Genomic DNA, 22,369 nt, shown 5'->3' on the forward strand with positions numbered 1-22,369 from the left:
CGTCGCTGGACGTCACAGGTAGGTTTGGAGTACTTTCCCCGGGGGATCGGGTAAGTATTCCTGCAAGGGATTCCACAGGTGAGTATACGGGGTTGACACAGATAGTTTCATGCCTATTGTAGCTCTTAATCTCAGTTCCTCTTCTCCCACAGGGGGGTATCAACAGGTCTAGCCAGACAGATGGATAACAGTCAATATGCGCCCTCAGAAAGGGGGATTTCAGAGGGATAAGTATTTCTACTCAGCCTGTACTTGAGTAGATGTACTCCTTCCGTATACGCTGTGTACTGGGGTCGTATTTCTACTCCTTTTCCATACTCCTGTACTCTGGTTGCTGCCCTTCCATTTCCATAGGCCGATAGTCACTTGTTTCTAGCCGGTTTCATGCACGCGCCTTTCGGCCACGGAGCGCGTGCCCGGTATATTGCCTGCGAGTGAGATACAGAGAATACACTCGTCTAAGGATTTCATCATATATCATAGAATGGTATTTGAAATAGTGGTGTCTTAGCTTACCGCCCAATGCTGCTGCCCTCAGCCTCGCCTCGTCTCTGGAGAGTGGATCTGTTAGAGAGACAGAGAGCTTGCCCCTTTATACTGCCTTGCTCAGGTGCGCTAATGAATGCAGGTGCTCCTAGTTGTCTGAGTTGATGATGAGGGATGTACCTGCTGTCAATCACCCGACCTAAAGGGCGGCGGCTTGTTGGTGCTCTCTGTCTCCCTCTCTCTCCAGAGCGGCGCTTGCATATTGGGTGATAACTAACCACTGAGACACCACATACCCCTCCACTTAGATTCTGCTTGGGGCCCGGGCTTTCCCCGGGTTCTTCATACTGTCTAGACAGTGCGTCAGCATGGGGGATGTTACGGCCTGGCCTATGTTCCACCTTGAACTTGTAGTTCTGTAGTTCTAGGAACAATCTTGTCACTCGGGCATTCGTATCCTTATTGCTGGCCATCCATCTCAGGGGGGCATGGTCAGTGATGACCGTGAACTGGTGTCCCCATAAGTAGTATCGGAGGTGATGGATCGCCCATTTCACGGCCAGGCATTCTTTTTCCACTGTGGCATAGTTCTTCTCGTGGTCCAGGAGCTTCCTGCTGATAAGGGGACGGGGTGCTCGTCTCCTTCCATCTCCTGGGCTAACACCGCGCCTAGGCCCGTGCCGGAGGCGTCGGTGTACAGAACAAATGGCCGCGCGAAGTCGGGTGCCCTCAACACCGGCTCCGCGCATAGCGCCGCCTTCAGGCGCTGGAATGCCTCTTCTGCCTCGGGGGTCCATTTCACATGGTTTGGTAGTTTCTGCCGTGTCAGTTCATACAGGGGGGCTGCGATCGTCGAGAAGCCCTTTATGAACTTCTGGTAGTACGCCATGAGTCCTAGAAACGATTTCACTTGCTTCTTGGTCATGGGCTCCGGCCAGTTGCGGATGCGCTCGACTTTCCTCGTCTGGGGTTTAATACAGCCTCTCCCTATGGTGTTCCCCAGGTAGTCGGTCTCCGTCAGGCCGAGTTGGCACTTCTTTGCGGTTGCCGTCAGTCCCGCCTTCCGCAGCCCTCCCAGGATGGCCTCGAGGTGCTGTAGGTGCGCTTCCCAGGTCTCCGAGTGGATGATGATGTCATCCAGGTAGGCGGCGCTGTAGGCTCGGTGGGGCCGCAGGACCTGGTCCATCAGCCGTTGGAACGTCGCTGGGGCGCCGAATACGCCGAATGGGAGCACGGTATACTGGAAGAGGCCATCTGGGGTGGTGAAGGCGGTCTTGGGTTTGGCCCGGTCAGTCAAGGGGACTTGCCAATACCCTTTCGTCAAGTCCAGGGTCGATATGAATCGTGCCGGGCCCAGCCGCTCAATCAGTTCTTCTGCCCGCGGCATCGGATACGCGTCATAGACGGAGACGTCGTTTAGTTTCCGGAAGTCGTTGCAGAAGCGGAGGGACCCATCTGGCTTCGGTACGATCACGATTGGGCTGGACCACGGGCTGTTGGACTCCTCAATCACTCCGAGGTCCAGCATCTTCTTCACTTCCTCCCTGATCGCCGTCCGTCGTGCCTCTGGGATGCGGTAGGGGCGCTGTCGGACTATTTTTCCCGGCTCTGTCTGTATGTCGTGGCGTATCATGTGAGTCCGACCCAGGAGGTCGGAGAAACGGTCTCGGTACCGGCTTAATATTTCTCTCACATCCTGGAGTTGATGGGGGGATAACTCGTCCCCGATGGGTACCTCCAGCGGGCTCTGAGGGGAGATAGTGGTTAGTAGCGCAGGTAACGGTATCTCCTCGGGCTGGTGCCACCTTTTCAACAGGTTGATGTGATATATATTTTCGCCTTTTCTTCGTCCCGGCCGTCGGACTTTGTAATTGACAGGACCCGTTTTTTCTATGATCTCGTAGGGGCCCTGCCATTTAGCTAGGAATTTACATTCACTAGTTGGTATCAATATGAGTACTGGGTCACCAACCTTGAACTCCCGTGGGGTGGCGCCCTTGTTGTATACACGGCACTGTTCCTGCTGTGCGCGCTCCATGTGTTCTCTCACCATGGGCCAGACTTTCTTCGCCCTCGCTTGCATATGCTCTATATGATCGATTACGCTTCGATGGGGCGAGGGTTGGCTCTCCCAGCTCTCCCGGGCCAAGTCCAATAGGCCGCGGGGGTTTCGGCCATACAACAGCTCGAACGGGGAGAACCCTGTGGACGCTTGGGGTACTTCACGGATAGAGAACATGACAAACGGTATCAATCTGTCCCAATCCTTCCCATCTAGGTCTGGTAGTTTTTTCAACATTTGTTTTAAGGTTTGATTGAATCGCTCTACCAGGCCGTCTGTCTGTGGATGGTATACTGAGGTTTTGATACGTTTGATTTTGAGCCAAACAGGGTGACTACTTGTGACATGAAACAAGTTCCCTGATCACTCAGGATCGAATCCGGTATCCCGACCCGGCTAAACAGCATGAATAGTTTGTGTACTACTGCTTTGGCGGTGGCAGCACGCAGCGGGATGGCTTCGGGGTACCGGGTAGCGTAGTCAACAATCACCAATATGTATTTGTGCCCCCGTGTGGACTTGGGCAGGGGTCCCACTATATCCATTGCTATACGAGAGAATGGTATTTCAATTATAGGAAGCGGGATTAGTGGGCTGCGCTGGACCGGGCGCGGGGCTGTGAGCTGACATTCTGGACAGCTTCTACAGAATTCTTCAATGGCTCGTTTTGCGCCTTGCCAATAAAACCTCTCTCTCTCGGTCATAGGTTTTTTGTACTCCTAGGTGGGCTCCCAATTGATGTGAATGTGCCAGATATAATACTTTACACCCCCGATATAATAGACCTTTGTGGACACAGAAGTAAGGTGGTAATAGTTCACTCACCCTGTCGCAGAGTTTGCCGTCTATTGCCTTCACTTGCTCACGAGCACCTTTCAGGTTGGGGTCTTCCCATTGGAGGGTAGCAAACTCTCCACGACCTGGAGTAGGGCTGTCGTTGGCTTCTGGGAACTCGGCGAACGTGTCTTCTGTGTCCGGGGGGGGCAGAGCCATCACCTCCCCAGGTGAGGCCTCCCCCTCGCCGGGAGCGGTATGTCCAAGCCGCTCGTCTCTGCACTGGCTGCGTTGCACAGTACGTACAATAGAGCGGTTTCTCCCACCAACACACTGATGGAGGGTACGTACAATAGAGCAGTTTCTCCCACCACCAACACACTGATGGAGGGTACGTACAATAGAGCGGTTTCTCCCACCTACACACTGATGGAGGGTACGTACAATAGAGCGGTTTCTCCCACCAACACATTGATGGCAGGTGTGGACAATAGAGCGGTTTCTCCCACCAACACATTGACGGAGGCTACGTACAATAGAGCGGTTTCTCCCACCAACACACTGATGGAGGGTACGTACAATAGAGCGGTTTCTCCCACCAACACACTGATGGAGGGTACGTACAATAGAGCGGTTTCTCCCACCAACACACTGATGGAGGGTACGTACAATAGAGCGGTTTCTCCCACCAACACACTGATGGAGGGTACGTACAATAGAGCGGTTTCTCCCACCACAACAGAGCGGTTTCTCCCACCACCTACACACTGATGGAGGGTACGTACAATAGAGCGGTTTCTCCCACCAACACACTGATGCGTTTGCTGGTCCATAGCTTTAGAAGGACGTGTCCTTAATGTCTCTAGCTCTGGTCCATAGCGTTAGAAGGACATCTCCTTAATGCTACGGGATTTAATGCTACAGGATTTAATATTCAACACAATTGATATCTCAACCTTAAATGTCAGCAGAAATAATGCAATTTACTCTCCTCTCCTCTTTCTCTCTCCATCTCTCCGTCTTCAACAATCTCAGAGCTGGAGGAGTCCCAGAGGGCGTGTCCGCCATGCTGGTATAAGTTCGCCAACACCTTCCTGATCTGGGAGTGCTTCCCGCTGTGGCTGAAGCTCAAACACGTGCTGTACATCATCGTCATGGACCCCTTTGTGGACCTGGCCATCACCATCTGCATCGTCCTCAACACCGTCTTCATGGCCCTGGAGCACTACCCCATGACGCCGCGCTTTGCAGAGGTGCTGTCGGTGGGAAACCTGGTGAGTTCACTACCCCATGGGACTCACTACCTAATGACCCTCACTATCCCATGACCCTCACTACCCCATGGGCCTCACTACCCCATGACCCTCACTACCCCATGGGCCTCACTACCCCATGGGACTCACTACCTAATGACCCTCACTATCCCATGACCCTCACTACCCCATGGGCCTCACTACCCCATGACCCTCACTACCCCATGGGCCTCACTACCCCATGGGCCTCACTACCTAATGACCCTCACTATCCCATGACCCTCACTACCTAATGACCCTCACTACCCCATGACCCTCACTACCCCATGGGCCTCACTACCCCATGGGCCTCACTACCTAATGACCCTCACTATCCCATGGGCCTCACTACCCCATGACCCTCACTACCCCATGGGCCTCACTACCCCATGACCCTCACTACCCCATGGGCCTCACTACCCCATGACCCTCACTACCCCATGGGCCTCACTACCCCATGGGCCTCACTACCTAATGACCCTCACTATCCCATGACCCTCACTACCCCATGGGACTCACTACCTAATGACCCTCACTACCCCATGACCCTCACTACCCCATGGGCCTCACTACCCCATGACCCTCACTACCCCATGACCCTCACTACCCCATGGGCCTCACTACCCCATGACCCTCACTACCCCATGGGCCTCACTACCCCATGACCCTCACTACCCCATGGGCCTCACTACCCCATGACCCTCACTACCCCATGACCCTCACTACCCCATGGGCCTCACTACCCCATGACCCTCACTACCCCATGGGCCTCACTACCCCATGGGCCTCACTACCCCATGACCCTCACTACCCCATGGGCCTCACTACCCCATGACCCTCACTATCCCATGACCCTCACTACCCCATGGGCCTCACTACCCCATGACCCTCACTACCCCATGGGCCTCACTACCCCATGGGCCTCACTACCCCATGGGCCTCACTACCCCATGACATCTCGCTTCGCCGAGGTGCTGTTGAGGTACTCACCAGGTGCTGTCAGTGGTAAATGTTGTGAGTGAGTTCAGTGGGACTGAAAGTGGGGTCCTCTGAGGATTAGCAGCAACTTCTATATTATATAGGCTCACTCACATTCAGCCAAGAGCCCTGCAAGTCCGTCGGGACCCGACCAGGGCCGGGTTAGTACAGAAACGTTTCTGTACTTGACCAACGAAACGGGCCCAGGCTCGGACTCGCGTGCCGTTATATTTATTTTGCGCTGTGAATTTCACCCAGCCTGGACTTGATTCTGCAGTGCGGCAGCATTATTCTCTGCTCCATAGTCACATGACACACGCACGCACGCACGCACGCACGCACGCACGCACGCACGCACGCACGCACGCACGCACGCACGCACGCACGCACACACACACACACACACAGGTGAAGGAAAAAGTTGCCATTCGGAGATGAGCTCCACAAGCAGTCACACATACTGGAAGAGAATTACCACCTACCAAACGAGCCAGTTGGTTTTGCTCTTGACTTATTATTATTGTGGGTTGGTTTTTTATCATGCAGTGCGAGAGCAGAATGCTGCAGACAGACAGACAGACAGACAGACAGACAGACAGACAGACAGACAGACAAAGGTGTCAGGCTTCGGGCCAGGCTCGGGCTGTAAACCTGCGCTACCATAACGGGCCGGGCCAGCTTTAGGGCTCATATTTTGGGCCTGTGCACTGCAGGGCTCTAATTCAGCCCCACCCACACAACTGCAAAGCAGCACACGCATGCACACACACACGCACGCACACACACACGCCCACCCACACACACACACACACACGCCCACACGCATGCATACACACACACACTTTGATGGGGGTTCATTAATGATTCAGTTCCATTTTAAAGCAGCATTTCCTTCCTGCCCTCACTCTCACGCCAATCAGCGGTTTGTTTGACTCTCTCCGTTCTTTCAGTTTTTTCTCTCCCCCCCCCCCCCCCCCCTCTCTCTCTCTGTCCCTGTGTCTCTCTCTCAGCACATCCTGTTAACAAAGCACACGCCATGGATCAGCCCAGAAGGTCGTCACATTAACATTTGATATAACCAAACAAGCACACAGTCACACACACTTACACACATACACACACTCACACTCACACTCACACACACACACACACACACACACACACACACACACACACACACACACCAGTGCTCAGGTATCACAACTGGTGACCTTTGGGTGTCTGAGGTCAAGGGACTCAGCGCGGTGCCGTGGGAGGGGGGAGGAGTGACAGACAGGAAACCAGGTCACGTGGGGGTGCGGGAATGAGGTCAGAGGAATATTGGCGTGCCGTCTGGGATGGCGTGTGGGGGGGGGGGGGGGGGGGGTCATCAGGGATGGCGCAGGATGAAGTGCTGATTAAGCAGCATGATGACTGACGAGGGACTGAAGAACCAATGATAACTGGATTTTTATAAACCATTTTATCTCTGAATTCTTTTCCCAGGTTGTGTTTTTGATCAAAACTAGCTTCATCCACTTGAGTAAAGTGTTGCTTATTGTCGCCCTTACAAAATTAACATGGTCCAAAAATAGTCCGCGGGAGGACCGCTTCCGGTTCAAGATCCAGGGTGAATTTCGCCCCATCGGACACAGACTGAAACAATTCTGGCAGTCAATGAGTTAAACGTAATGACATGATAAACTTTCCTTAACGATTTTATCTGGCTTCAGTATTTATTTATGCTGTATTTTCTCTATTATTAAGGTTATTGTAGCGGGGTGGGGGGGGCGGGGGGGGGGTTTGTAGGGGGGGTGGGGGGTGAGACATGGCCAAAGCATTTCCGGGGGTCCTCAGCCAGCCAAAAAGGTTGAGAAGCCCTGATCCGTGGCAGCACGCCGCTACATGACCTTGCTCTGTCCTCCCTCACTCGCTCACAGCGAGAGAGCGATCCATTTTTAATCAGCACTACATCAAGAAAAATGCCACGTAAGCAAAGCTGGGCTTTTTTCCCTCCCTGCACTTAGAAATGTGCTCAGACCACATAATCACTCCCGTCCCATTCCCTTCCTGAGTCTTAATGTGCATATGTACGTCCATACAGACGTACAGTCACGCATACTGTACATGGTTCTCTGTCGGGTGGAAACCTCATATGTCCAAAACTGTTACCTTTTTCACAATTCAGATTCAAAAGCATTAAAAGTTAGCAGATCTACATGTGGTGGACATTTTTGTCCAAATTAGAATTTTCCATCGTTTGAACATTTGAACAGGCATAACTCATGCATCGTTTGGCCGAAAGCCATGGCACCTGTTTCCCCAAGTGCCTTGACTCATGGGGAACACATCTGTCACTTTGACCAGTAAGCTACGCCCTCAGATTTTCCACCATTTTGAGCAGTTTGAAAAACACTTATACCTGATGATCTGCCTCTAACTTTTGAGTGAAACGTTCTACACACAATCTTTAGACACTTATCTGAAATCCCAGTTGAAGAGAACTTTGTACGTGACAATTTGTAAAATAAATAGAATTGAAAGCAGCGATAATGAGCACTTTGTGACGTTCCCATGGCAGGTGTTCACTGGAATCTTCGCCGGAGAGATGTTTGCCAAGCTGATTGCCATGGACCCGGACTTTCTAATCATCTAATCATGAACTTTCACCTGCTACAGGTGTTCACTGGAATCTTCGCCGGGGAGATGTTTGCCAAGCTGATCGCCATGGACCCGTACTACTACTACCAGGGAGGCTGGAACTGCTTCGACAGCTTCATCGTCACGCTGAGTTTAGTGGAGCTGATATTGGCTGACGTGGAAGGCCTGTCCGTGCTCAGGTCCTTCCGATTGGTGAGTGGAGCCATCAGGCGCCCATTCGGGTTCTTAGGGATGCGTTGGCATTTTAACCATTCTAGTTCCCAAAAGGGGAATTCCTGCACTCACTTTTAACATTGAACTATGACATTAATTTACATTTGTTGTACTCTGCAGCCCAGAGTACACCTGTCACTGATCACATGACCCCACGTTCTAGACCTCCAGTTCTATGCCAAACAGAATGGAGGGGACTTTTTTTATTGTATATTAATGACATAGTTCAATGTTGAAAATGAGTGCATCCCCTTTAAAGTCTGTCCTCTCTGGATGCATTGTAAAGATGATCCCTCCAGGGCCCCATGCCTCCTTATACATACAGTATCAGAATCAACTTTATTGTCACATCACAGTTAATTACAGGTACAAAGTGGGTGAAATTATTTTCTGTGCATCGTTCCCATTGTGTCATTTCTTTCCCAAGAAAACAAAGAAAGGGAAGAAGAGAGAGGGGGGGGGGTGTAAGGAGATCAAGGCAGGACAAGAAACAAAGTTTGAGTGCTTTTACCATAAGATACATACAGGCAGGGGCGGATTTACAAGAGGCAAGGGAGGCCCTCCCTAACTCATTTTGAAAAACAGACGGAGATTGAGATAAAAAAAAGATAGAGGAAAAACACCAAACCGGAGAACTATTATTTGAATGCAAATGGCTTCCTTTGTCTCATGGGGTGTTAGGTGGGGGGGTCTGAGTGGACCTTCACAAGTGTTGTTGTTTTTTTTGTCCCCCCCGCGACCACCCATGGGACCCCCGCGATGGGGGTCTGCAACGTTTTTGCCTCCCTAAAATGTCATTCCTGCATACGCCACTGCATACAGGCAAAGGGTTTCAAATATTTAGTTGCTTTGCTACCAACGGTAGTATAACCGTAGGGTCTCTCTTAGCTTATTTACATGCTGTACATCCATATACACAACCCCAAAACATTGTCACCACATGATCCAGACAGACAGACAGACAGACAGAGATACAGACAGAAAGGACATTGTGTTTAACTGAGCACATCTTCCAAAGTTCTAGATTGTTTTGTGGTCGTTGTAGTTGTTTTGCAGCACTTAAGGTCAGTCCTTGTTTTTTTTTAAATGTGCGTTCATAAATAAATCAACGAGACTTGACTTAAAATTTCATGACCTCAGCTATGGGAGTGGTTCAGACAAACATCAATTCTTCTGTGTCATCATTCCATGGCTCTGGCTCTGTAGGAGGCTAGCCTTCTTTTAAGAGGGTCTGTCCGTCTTTGTGGTTGTTTGCAGATAATCTCCTATACACTGCCAGTAGGCAGTGTATAGTGTAAACCCCTTCTGAGTTTGTAGATCAGCTATTTCTGCCAAATGTTCACCTCGGAACAGAACGGAACAGTGAGGCTGTGGTTAAGAGCCTGTTCAAACCTCCAGGGACGTGCAGAGAATGTTAGAGAGGCAGGGGATGAAATCTCCTAAAAGGGCAGATTATTTTCTGCTATTTCCGGGGTAAATGCAGCATTTACCATAGTAAATGCTGCATTCATGGTCTGCAGAGAGGGCGGTTGTTTTACAGACGGGTAAACGGCCAAGGGCTGAAGCCCCCATTGATGTCTATGTGTGCACGTGCCTTGTGTCCTCGACCTGGCAAGACATACCGGTTATGGCTTATATCATGAGCCATGCCATGAGCGAATATGAGACGGCTCGGCCCTTTTCCAACTCGCCCAAAGCGGCGGAGATCGGTCGCCTCAACGGGAAGAGCGGTCGCCCCAACGGGAAGAGCGGTCGCCCCAAAGCGCGGAGAAGTCGCCCCCAAAAGTCCAGAGAAGTCGCACCCAAAAGTCCGGAGAAGTCGCCCCAAAAAGAGAGAGAGAGATTTGTACATGTAGCTGTTATGTCTCACTGACAGCTGTTTGATTGTGCTGCGCTCTTGCATATTCCTGTGTTGTTTGTGATGATTGGGGGGATTATCTGGGATCGACTACTTCAGTCTTGACATACAACATGATGTGTGATGATGTTGCTTTGCCTTATTATTGACTCTGAGTTTTGAAAGTAAAGAAGAGTTGTGTTTAAGCTGTCATGGTCCACTGATTCACAATAGTAGCCTACTTTTAAACAGAGAGAGAGAGAGAGAGAGAGAGATTTTTACCTGTACTATATTTGTACTTTGAGTACATTGAAATACATTGAAATGTATTGTAGGCTATTATCTGTACATTATGCTATAAGTCTAAAAGGGGCCAGCTATGGGATATAGTAAATCTAAAAAATACATTGAAATAGAAAATAAAAAGTGTCAACTTAAGTGTTTTAACCCATTTAGGACTGAGACCAGATTCTTCCAGATTCTTCCAGATTCCTCCAGATTCTTACGCTCTCAATAGTTACATTAATTGATTGAACTTGTAATAACTTGTTGTTTGTAAATGCTATGGGCTATAGTAAATCCTTGAAATACATTTAAATAACCTGATATTTATGCTGCATTGATTTCTATTTGTATTGATTTATATTGATATTTATAAATAAACATCTGGATTACTTAATTTACAATTAGTCATACACATGACTACATTAACCATAACTATGTAGCTATGTAGTCATAGCACTTTATAGTACACATGTATACTATATAATATAGTATATATAGTATAGTATAGTAGTAGGCTATTATCTGTACATTATGCTATAAGTCTAAAAGGGGGTAATAAGTCTAACTTCTAAGGTTTTAAATTCCTGCTGAAATGAATGCAAAATTGCAGGTAGGCCTATATTATTATGTTATTATTATTATTATGTATATTCCAGAATGGAATTTCAAGTACTGTACTTTTAGGCAGAAATAGCAGAATAGTACAACAACTAATTTCATGGAGGAATGGAATTTCCAGAACAATGGAGGGGAGCTGAAATAAATGCAAAATTGCAGGTAGGCCTATATTATTATGTTATTATTATTACCATGACATGCAACATAAACATGAGTGCATATGGCTGTGTCCCACGTTTAACATAATGGTAGTACAACAACAACTAATTTCAGTAATGGAGGAATGGAACACCTTTCCAGAATGGAATTTCAAGTACTGTACTTGGAATGGAATTTCCAGAACAATGGAGGGGAGTAAGCCATTCATTATCCATGCATAATTTTCATTTGACCAACAACAAACTGGTTCTAACTGGTTCTAAATGTTCTCCTTTGACAAACAATGTTCTAATATGAGAAATAAGGTAAAATAAACATGAAATAAACACGGGGCGAGATATCCGTGCGTTGGAGTGAGATATCCACGCTGTGGGGCGAGCTGTCCACACTTTGGGGGCGGGCTCTCCACGGCTCGGGCGAGCCGTCATCACTTTTCGAAATTCTGTGGCGAGCCGTCTTCACTTTTCGAAATTCTGTGGCGAGCCGTCTTCACTTTCCGCGGGGGCGAGTTGGAAAAGGGGCGAGACGACCTGGTACCCCATGAGCCATAACAAGAACAACCTTTTGGGTCCAAAACTGTGGAATGAACTTCCCATCGGCCATCACAGTTAGAACTGCAGACCCACTCCAAATCTCCAGCTGTAGTCTGAAAGCTCACCTCTTCAGACTCCATCTTAGCCCGTAGCACTTGCTGTAGCACTTGCACTAGCCTCGACGACCTTACAGGCATATGCAAAGGCTAAAATATGTTATTTAGATTTCATGAAGACATAGCACTATAGTGTATATACTCATAGTTTCATTATGTAGATATTCTACTACTATTCTGATGTTAGGTTCTTGGTTTTACTTATGATCGTAGATGACAATTGTATGTACAAGGTCCTTGTGTTGCTCTGGATTAAGAGCGTCTGCTAAATATCTAAATTGTAAGAGTTTTTAACCAGCATCTGTCAGGCTGCTTAACAAAACCAAACAAAGCCTGCCACCTGTGCTTAAACGATTTGCACTATACCGATGCCCATAATTATGTTTTAGGTATATCTTTAGGACTTGGAAGCTACATAATCTACATTTACAATGTACTGTAAGCATTTAGCAGACACTCTTAATCTAGAGTGATTTACAGTAGGCATGGACAACACATGGTAATACAGTACATCAAATGCATCTAGGATTGATTGATTGATTGATAAATGTAAAAACAGCTACAGAGTACAGTCAAACAGAGTGCAGTCAAACACTCAGTTCAAAAGGGATAGCTCCAAAAAAAAGTCCTTGCGGTCTTGTTTCCATTTAGGCCCTATGCAATCAATTCATAGACATGACATGAAAGAATAACAACAAAATGCAATATCAGACAGACAGACAGACAGACAGACAGACAGACAGACAGACTGACTAACAAAGTCTCCTACAACAAAGTTGTAGGAGTGGTTTACACCACTCAAAAAATCAAGAGCATTTCAGGACAAAAATACAAACTGTATGTACAGAGTGGGGTAAAAGTGAAGGGTGATCACCTGTTTAAGGGGGAAAGATCATTTCCTCTCCCTTGTGCCTGCTGAAAGGTGGATTTTCAGGCCTGTTTTAAAAGATGTAAGTGATCTGCATTTATTGAGGGAGGGGGTCGGGGGTCATAAGTAACCCAATAACCTATCATCAGTCTAACAGTAGAATATCCAAAAAGTCAATAGTCTGTACATTGAAACTATAAACACTATAGAATGGCAGGTCAACAATGACCTGGCATCTGTCTACATAACGTGCTATGTAAATGTAATTTTACTAAAATGATTTTAGCCTTTGCATAAGACTGCAAGGTCATTGAGGCTAGGGCAAGTGCTACGGGCTGAGGTGGAGTCTTCAGATTACGGCGGGCCATTGGGAGTGAGTCTGCAGTTCTAATGGCAACTAGAACTGCACTCTGTCGAGTGCCTACTTGCTTTTTGCACACAAGTAGGCCATAAATGGCCTACTAGTGCGCAAGAAGAGCGCGCAAGTGCTGTAGACCGCTACAAACTTTAAAATCTTAGTCTCACATATTGAATTATTAGATTTACCTATTTGCTACGTACCTTGCTTCTGAAGGAAAAAAAGTAGTATTTTGAAGTATGGTAAAATCTTCTATCTCTAAAGAAAATATAGTTCCATCCTTGTAGTTTCTAAAAAAAACAAGTCATGGATATCAGATAAAAACAATTATTTGAAAAAAAAACATGTTGTCACGTATACAGTGTAATATTATTTATTTTAAATCCATCGGATTCCAAATTTTCCGAAGTTTCCTAACACCTTCCTAGATGTATTAAGTTCAGCTTTCAGCATCTCTGTTTCTAATAGGATTCTCTTCTAGTTTTTGAGTGGTGCAAACCACTCCAACAACTGGCTTTGTACCCGTGTTTGTTCGTACCAAAAAAACGAGCATGGTTGCTGTGTACCTGTACGTGGCCCCACGTACATGTGAGCATGGTTGCTATGGTTAGTGTGTGACGTCACTGCACCACTCAGTTCACACGGGTGTGATTTTTAAAAACATCATGGATATCAATTACAAAATATATATATCAGTTATTATAATCATATATATTTATGTAAAGAATCAATAAACTTGCATTGTTTTTTATCAACTTTATTTATTTCTAACGCTGAGATACTTACATTTTTGTTGGTGTTATTTGTCTCTATTTTCATTCTGATTTTAAACAAAACAACTTCTGATTTTAATTCATCTAAATGTTCATTAAACTTATTTTTATTATTAATATTCAATTCAATTAAATAATCTTCGGACTCACCCAACATTTTGGCAACAATATCATGTTGACAACTTATCCATAGTTCTTGATTTTTCATTACTATATCTTGTGTTTTTAAAATTAACTTTAATCCTGATTTACAAGTCACAGATTTGGCATTACACGAAAAACAAAAGTAGTCTTTATTCTTTAATCGAACGACCGAATCATCACAACTTCGACATTTACCTTTTGGCGAATCTTCAAATTTGAAGTCAGTAATCCTTCCAAAATAACTATATAATATATTTGTTTCTAACTTATTTTCACTGTTCATGTTAAAAGAAAGATTTTTTTAACACTCTTGGTTCCTCACTTAATATTTCTTCCTTTCCTTCTCTCTCAAACCATGATCTTAATTCAACAACGTCTGGTATATCAGGGTCTCTATATAATATAGTGTCTGCATTACCACTCAACTGCCTCTCTCTAAAGTTGGTTTCGATGGTTCTTTTTAAAACTAAAATATGGAAAGGATACATAATATCCATCTCAGTTGAATGTCCCCAAGTTGTATATATAATTTTTATATTCGATGAATCCACTAGTTGTAATGCCCTTTTTTACGTGTTCCAAAACGTGTAACGATATCTTCGACATCTGAGAAATGAATGCAAACTCCCAATACATCTATAACATCCCTTTCATTTAAAAATTCTATATCAGCAATCTTGGTGAAAGTAAAACGTGGTAGCTGAATATCTAAATTCTCAGCAAATGGAGTAATTTCTGTATTTGATGTCAGTGTAATTTCATATTTATCACGTCCATTAGAATAATCTTGGTTTATATTTTTAAATGCTCCGTCAGAGATCAAATAACTCTTGTCTTCTTCAATCAAATTAAAAAAACGTTATGCATTCTTGACTAAATCCTAGTACCTTAATTCTTCCAGTACTGTCTGCAACTTCGAAATGGAAGTATATTCCTTTACCATTTGTGTATTTACGTTCTTCACTTTTACTAATCCCTTTTACCAAAATTGTCCAATTATTACGTCTTGATAATGAACTTAAATCCGATATGTTAGTTATGTTCCTAGTGTTCTTCTTACTTCTTTTATTCGAAGGTACATCTGTAGATAATTCCATTGTTTTAACTATGTCTAGAATGTGACTATCTTATCTGTGACTATCTAGTCTGCTCAGGAACGTCTTTCAACAATATCTCCTTGGTCTTGGACAACAAGTTGTCTTGAGCCTCGTCTATCAGGGCTTCTCACCGTCTTTAAAGATCCTTGGCTCCAAGACTCTCCAAGACCCCAAAACTTCAAGTCGTCTTGTTGTCCCTATAGCTCTCTAAAACCGACGATCAGGGCAAAAGGGCAATTTCTGGCTTGTTGCCCTCAATTCCTTCTCTCCAAGACTGCAAGTCTTATTTAATCTAAAACCCTCAGTAGACTGCGGTATGTCCAAACTGATCTCTTTGCAACTATTTCTATACCTATATAAGTATCTTCTTGAAATACCTTTAACTAGGGTATTTCAAGACTAGGGTTCAGTAATATTGTGTTAGGATTCTCTCTTCTCCGTCAACTTTGGTTTGATGGAATATATCTCTAGCCTGGAGCCTCGTCTATCCTGGCTTGTTGCCCTCAATTCCTTCCCTCCAAGACTCCAAGTCTTATTTTCTCTGAAACCCTCTTAAAGATACTTGGCTCCTTGGCTCCAAGACTCTCCAAGACTCCAAAAGTTCAAGTCGTCTTGTTGTCCCTATAGCTCTCTAAAGCCGACGATCAGGGCAAAAGGGCAAAATTTTGTCTATCGGTATGTCCAAACTGATCTCTTTGCAGCTATACCTATATAAGTACCTTCTTGAAATACCATTAACTTATGTTGAAAAATGATGATGCTAATTACTTATAAGTTTCTTCGACGTCACACTGGAACACGTCATCGTTACGTCACCGTCAACTATACCCTGGCATTGGTACATATATTTATCACGTCATATGCTCATGTGTCCATATATGTGTACATGTCTATATGTATGTAGTTTTGTGAGTGGTTGGTGGTATAATGTGATCGGCTGGGTGGTTTGATGCGTATGTACTTGACACTGAAACCTATCATCATTACGTCACCATCGTCAACCAATTATACCCTGGCATTGGTACATAATCTTCATCACGATTCACGGAAAACCTACCTGCACGGTCAGCTTCCGTGTGTCCGTATGACATCATATCACGTGCATTCTAAGGGACATTGGTACATATCTTCATCACGTCATGGGACATATGCTTCGTAGCATGACAAAAACACACCTGCACGGTCAGCTTGGGGCCAGCATATGACGTCATAACGTGTGCTGGCCCCAAACACGCGCATCGTAGCACCTGGCCGAGAACATGACTTGCGCGCTCTGCTTGCGCAAGTAACTAGACCTGTGCCCATACGTCGGCCACCGGCCTACTTGGGAACGATGCAAGTTGGGAACCTAGTATGCAATACCCATTGTCATAGCAACCATCTGTCTGTCTGTGTCCCTTTTGTGCCCATATATGGAGATTTCATTTCTGTATCTGTCTATCTGCCTGCGTCTGAAGAGTGCAAACTGACTGTGAAAAGTGGACTAGTAATAAAATGGAAGGTGTGGTGTTGCCACGGCAATCAATTGGCTGAGGCAGAGGCTGGGAATAGGCCTATCTCACAGCCCGTTTTTCACGCCCACTTCCGGTAAATAGTGGTGACTTTAACATGAGCATTTACACGTTTTTTTCTCTGGAGAATCTAAGTACATTTTCTAATGTAAAAATGTGACAGACCAATATTATTATGAAGCAAACAATATGGTAAATCAGCTCGAACAGATAGAACAAACCTTACCTTGAGAAAACAAAAGTTGTAGACTTCTTAAATTACCTCTGTTAACATGAAGCGTCTATGGAGTGACGTCACGCTATCACCACTAACCCCGAAAGGGGGCGTATTAAGGGGGGCGGGGAAATTCTGTGAGATAGGCTTATTCTACAGGTTAGGGGACTTGGCAGAGCCTGACCAGAGCCTTTTGTGCCGGTTCCGGTTCTCCTTTTGTGCTGACACTGCACTCCCTGTGGTGGTGTGGATTGGAACGCGTATGTTGAATGTGAAGTCGGTGGGGCGAACGGTTCTCGAGTTACGTGCATTACAGACGTACACACACACACACACATACATACAGAGACGTGGTGCATTTATTGGAAGACTAGAGCGGTGCCGTTGGGCTTGGAACAATGCACGTTGGAAATGCATATGTTTATGTAAAATTGTGTACCAAAAATACACTATGTATTATGTGGATGACGTAACCAATTTGAGTTTCAAACTTGTATATAGGACACTTAAAACATTTAGAAGAAGTTTATATATAACTCAGATGTTTCAATAACTTGGTTGAGGTAAGTTGTGCGCTCTGCAAGCTGTCAGTTATGTCTGTGTCCCTTTTATGCCCATGGCATGCCCAAATAAGGAGTATATATGCAGATGTCAGAACAGCATTGTGATGTCAGTACAGGCCAGCTCCATATATGGAGATGTCCACTGCCTGGGCATGGGGCTTTTGGTGCTGGTTCTGGACAACATGCGATCCGACGGACTTGACACCGGGCCCTGCACTCCCTGTGGTGGTGTGGAACGACACCGGGCACTGCCCTCCCTGTGGTGGTGTGGAACGACACCGGGCACTGCCCTCCCTGTGGTGGTGTGGAACGACACCGGGCCCTGCACTCCCTGTGGTGGCGTGGAACGCGTGTGTCAAATTTGAAGTCGGTGGGGCGAACGGTCCAGTTATGTGGGTTACAGACGTACACACAGAGACGTGGTGCATTTATATTAGGATGAGGAGTTAATTTGGGCAGTAACTGGGAGCCAATGGAGAGAGCGGAGAAGGGGGGAGGCCTTTGGGCAGTAACTGGGAGCCAATGGAGAGAGCAGAGAAGGGGGGAGGCCTTGACATGAAAAGGGTGACACACTACATGACACTGACATGCTACTTTATTGAATGCTCTGTGTGTTTGACCTGTAAATGACATGATACTAATGCTTAACATGGTGCTATTTTTTATTACCCATTCTTTACCTCTAATTCTCTTCATTGAAATGTGAAAGCCTGCATAAACAAAGCTTACATCTCAATATTACTGTTGTGACACTAATGTTCAAAGTGAAATTTGTTCCCCACATTTGACCCATCTCAACCCATTTTTACAGTCTTTGGTATGACCCGGCCGGGGATCGAACCCCCGATCTCCCAGTTTCAGGGCGGACACTCTAACCACAAGGCCACTGTCTTGAATGTTGATTGATTGATTGATTGATTGATTGATTCTCCTTTCCTCGTGGTGTTCTTTCAGCTGAGAGTGTTCAAACTGGCCAAGTCGTGGCCCACCCTCAACATGCTGATCAAGATCATCGGCAATTCGGTGGGCTCGCTGGGGAACCTGACCCTGGTGCTGGCCATCATCGTCTTCATCTTTGCCGTGGTGGGCATGCAGCTGTTCGGCAAGAGCTACAAGGACTGCGTGTGCAAGATCGCAGAGAGCTGCGAGCTGCCACGCTGGCACATGAACGATTTCTTCCACTCCTTCCTAATTGTGTTCCGGGTACTCTGCGGCGAGTGGATCGAGGCCATGTGGGACTGTATGGAGGTGGCAGGCCAGTCCATGTGCCTGATTGTCTTCATGACGGTCATGGTCATCGGAAACCTGGTGGTAAGAGGACCGTCTGCTTGTTACCGACGTGCAGTCCCAAGTAGTGCAGTACTAAGTATCGACATGCTATATAGTATATACAGTACATGCTATATACATGCTACCTACATACTATCGACATGCTATCTGCATGCTATCTACATGCTATCTGTCTGATCGTGTTCATGACGGTCATGGTCATCGGAAACCTGGTGGTGAGACTGGCAGCGCAAAACACTACATACTATAGATACAATTTACCATAACCAAGTACTGTCACCTCATAGAGCACCGAAGTCTGACGTCACTTTCAGTAGAGGGCACCAACACACAGGTTTATAGGTTTTTTATTTGTATTGAAATCTCCATAGGGCGATTTTATGTCGCTTCATATAAGAACTGTGTTTGAAAAATAAACCGACCACCCCGGCGTTTCTGTCAGGGGAGTGGCTGTGCGTCGTTAATGATGTCCATTCATATTTGATACAGCCAGTTTCTAGAGAAAATGGAATTAATGTGACCGCAAAAGCCTTGAAACTACATATGAATGCAATGTCGCTGAGCATATACGTCACGCCCAAAATAAACGTAATTAACGTTCAGTTTCTGTTGTGCGACGGGCTGCGGGCAGAAGCAGCCTACCCGGAAATGTAGTCTCTGGGTTGTTTGGCTCGTTTCTAACGCTTATTTTGTTACTCTTTGGGTATATTTGTACATTTCCACCTTCAGTCGATGCTTCATATCCATATGAGTGAAAAGGCCGGGGTGATCGGTTTATTTTTCAAACACAGTTCTTATATGAAGCGACATAAAATCGCCCTTTGGAGATACAAATAAAAAACCTATAAACCTGTGTGTTGGTGCCCTCTACTGAAAGTGACGTCAGGACTTCGGTGCTCTATGGACACATGAAAAACTGGGCTCGCCTTGTTGTGTTAATTCCAGGTGTTGAACTTATTCCTTGCCTTGCTACTGAGCTCCTTCAGTGCAGACAACCTCGCAGCGACGGATGACGACGGAGAGCCCAACAACCTGCAGATAGCCACGGTTCGCATCAAGGAGGGAATCGCCTGGGCCAAGCTTCAAGTAATCGAATTCGTCGAATTGCACTTACGAAAGGTGCGGAAAATCTCAAAATGATTATTATTAAATTTAATATACTAGATTTACTATAATCTGTCTATTTTTAGACCAATACGTATGTGTTAATGACATCTATAGACGTTAATGACAGAGTTCATTGTTTGCAACCCTACTTCCTGCTATGCCCCATCCATCTCTTCCCTCTACGCCCCACCCATCTGCCCACCCATCTCTTCCATCTACGCCCCACCCATCTGCCCACCAATCTCTTCCCTCTACGCCCCACCCATCTGCCCACCCATCTGCCCACCCATCTCTTCCCGCCACACTCCCACCAGCCCCCGGAAGAGGAAGAGGAGAAGCCTCTGGACGACATGTTCGACAAGAAGGTGAACTGCATCGCCAACCACGCGGGCGTGGACATCAACCGCGAGCTGGACTACGTGAAGAACGGCAACGGAACGACCAGCGGTATCGGCAGCTCCGTGGGGAAGTACTTGATCGACGAGGACTACATGTCCTTCATCCACAACCCCAACCTCACCGTATGCGTTCCTATTGCCGTCGGAGAGTCCGACTTCGAGAACCTCAACACCGAGGACTTCAGCAGCGAGTCAGAGATGGAGAAAACCGACGTGAGTATTGTTTTATATATCTCTGCTGTCGGGCAGAAACATGCAGCTAACTCCAAAATGTTGATTTTAAGGAAATTAAAAATGTTATGCCTCATCAAAGTTGGTATTGTGACTTTATATATTGACTTTATTTATAAGCACAGGGACAGGGACATGCACAAGAAACATTCGCAGTGCTCACTGGGGTGAAACAGGGCTGCCTGCTTTCCCCTTTCCTTTTCCTCCTGTGCATCGACTGGACCATGAAACAAACAACCCACAATAAAAAGACCGGCATCCAATGGAGTTTCACAGAACACCTGGAAGACCTCGACTTCGCGGATGATATTGCACTACTCTCACACACCCACAAACAAATGCAAGAGAAATGCCAACGCCTGGAAACCACAGCAGCCGGATTGGGGCTTAAAATAAACGGACCAAAAACCAAAATAATGCGGATAAACAACAAAAGCACAAATCCAATAAACATCCGAGGCCAGACACTGGAAGAGGTCGACAAATTCACATATCTGGGATGTGTGATAGCAGTGAACGGTGGGACAGAGGAAGATGTGAACTCACGAATAGGGAAAGCAAGAGCAACATTCAACATTTTAAATAAGATCTGGAAAACCAAAAATATCTCACTCAATACAAAACTCAAAATCTTCAACTCCAATGTCAAATCCGTACTACTGTACGGATCAGAAACCTGGAGGACCACCAACTACATCACCAATAAACTGCAGACATTCATCAACCACTGCCTAAGACGCATCCTCAGGATCTTCTGGCCAAACCGCATCAACAACATCAACCTATGGGAACGCACCAAACAAGAAACAATAGAGATACAGCTGATAAGGAGAAAGTGCAGCTGGATTGGTCACACATTAAGAAAAAACAAAACTGCAATAACTAAACAGGCACTAACGTGGAACCCACAAGGAAAACGGAGCAGAGGGAGACCCAAAAACACCTGGCGAAGGAGCACAGAGCTAGATGTCAAACATAAGGGATTGACGTGGAAACAGCTGGAGAGGATGGCGCAAGACAGACGAGGGTGGAAACGACTCATCAATGGCCTATGTTCCGAAAGGAATACAAAGGCCTAAGTAAAGTAAAGTTATTTATAAGCACATTTACAACAATTGAAATTGACAAAAGTGCTGTACAGGGTGAAAAGAAAAAAAGACATCAACAAAGTGCAACGTCACTTACAACAAACAGATCAAGACATTAAAAGTTAAAGTTAATAATAATAATAATAATAATGGATTGCATTTTTATAGCGCTTTTCTATGCACTACGTGTCTACTCAAAGCGCTTACAATGGTCCATTCATTGATACATTGGGAGGTGAAGCGGCAAACAGTCGACGCCAGCGTCGTCACTTCCCACATTCACACACCAATGGTAGCAACCACTGGAGGCAATGTGGGGTTCAGTGTCTTGTCTAAGGACACTTTGACATGTACAGGAGGAGCCGGGATTCGCAGACCCATGGATCATTGGACGACCTGCTCTACCTCCTGAGCCACAGCCATCCCAAATGGATGTGTAACTCTGAGCAGGGTTCTGTTTGTACACTCTCAGAGTTCCAGGGGGTCTTTGAAATTGAAATATTTGAGAACCATGCTGTGCTACACTAAATGGAACAGAGCCTTCATCCTACATATAAATAAGGAAATGCACGCACGCACGCACGCACGCACGCACACACACACACACACACACACACACACACACATACACACACACACACACACACACACACACACACACACACACACACACACACACACACACACACATCCTGCTATGATAGTGGGAGTGTTACACTATAGTTGTGACAAGG

The 22,369-nt window shown here is 46.1% G+C and overlaps 1 protein-coding gene across 2 annotated transcripts in view; it reads left to right on the forward strand.

The window, feature by feature from the left end:
* Window positions 1-22,369, forward strand: part of LOC306929157 (sodium channel protein type 8 subunit alpha-like) — a gene marked incomplete at its 3' end in the record, with an annotated part of 99,385 nt that overhangs the window by 45,181 nt on the left and 31,835 nt on the right. For both annotated transcript variants that reach the window (XM_079509573.1, XM_079509574.1), the window contains exons 13-17: window positions 4,358-4,596; window positions 8,251-8,424; window positions 18,476-18,832; window positions 19,757-19,930; window positions 20,233-20,529. In XM_079509573.1, coding sequence (XP_079365699.1) covers window positions 4,358-4,596; window positions 8,251-8,424; window positions 18,476-18,832; window positions 19,757-19,930; window positions 20,233-20,529 — 1,241 coding nt within the window. The remainder of the gene's footprint in view (window positions 1-4,357; window positions 4,597-8,250; window positions 8,425-18,475; window positions 18,833-19,756; window positions 19,931-20,232; window positions 20,530-22,369) is intronic.

Source organism: Electrona antarctica (genome assembly GCF_951216825.1).
Source record: "Electrona antarctica genome assembly, chromosome: 9".
NCBI classification, from domain to species: domain Eukaryota; kingdom Metazoa; phylum Chordata; class Actinopteri; order Myctophiformes; family Myctophidae; genus Electrona; species Electrona antarctica.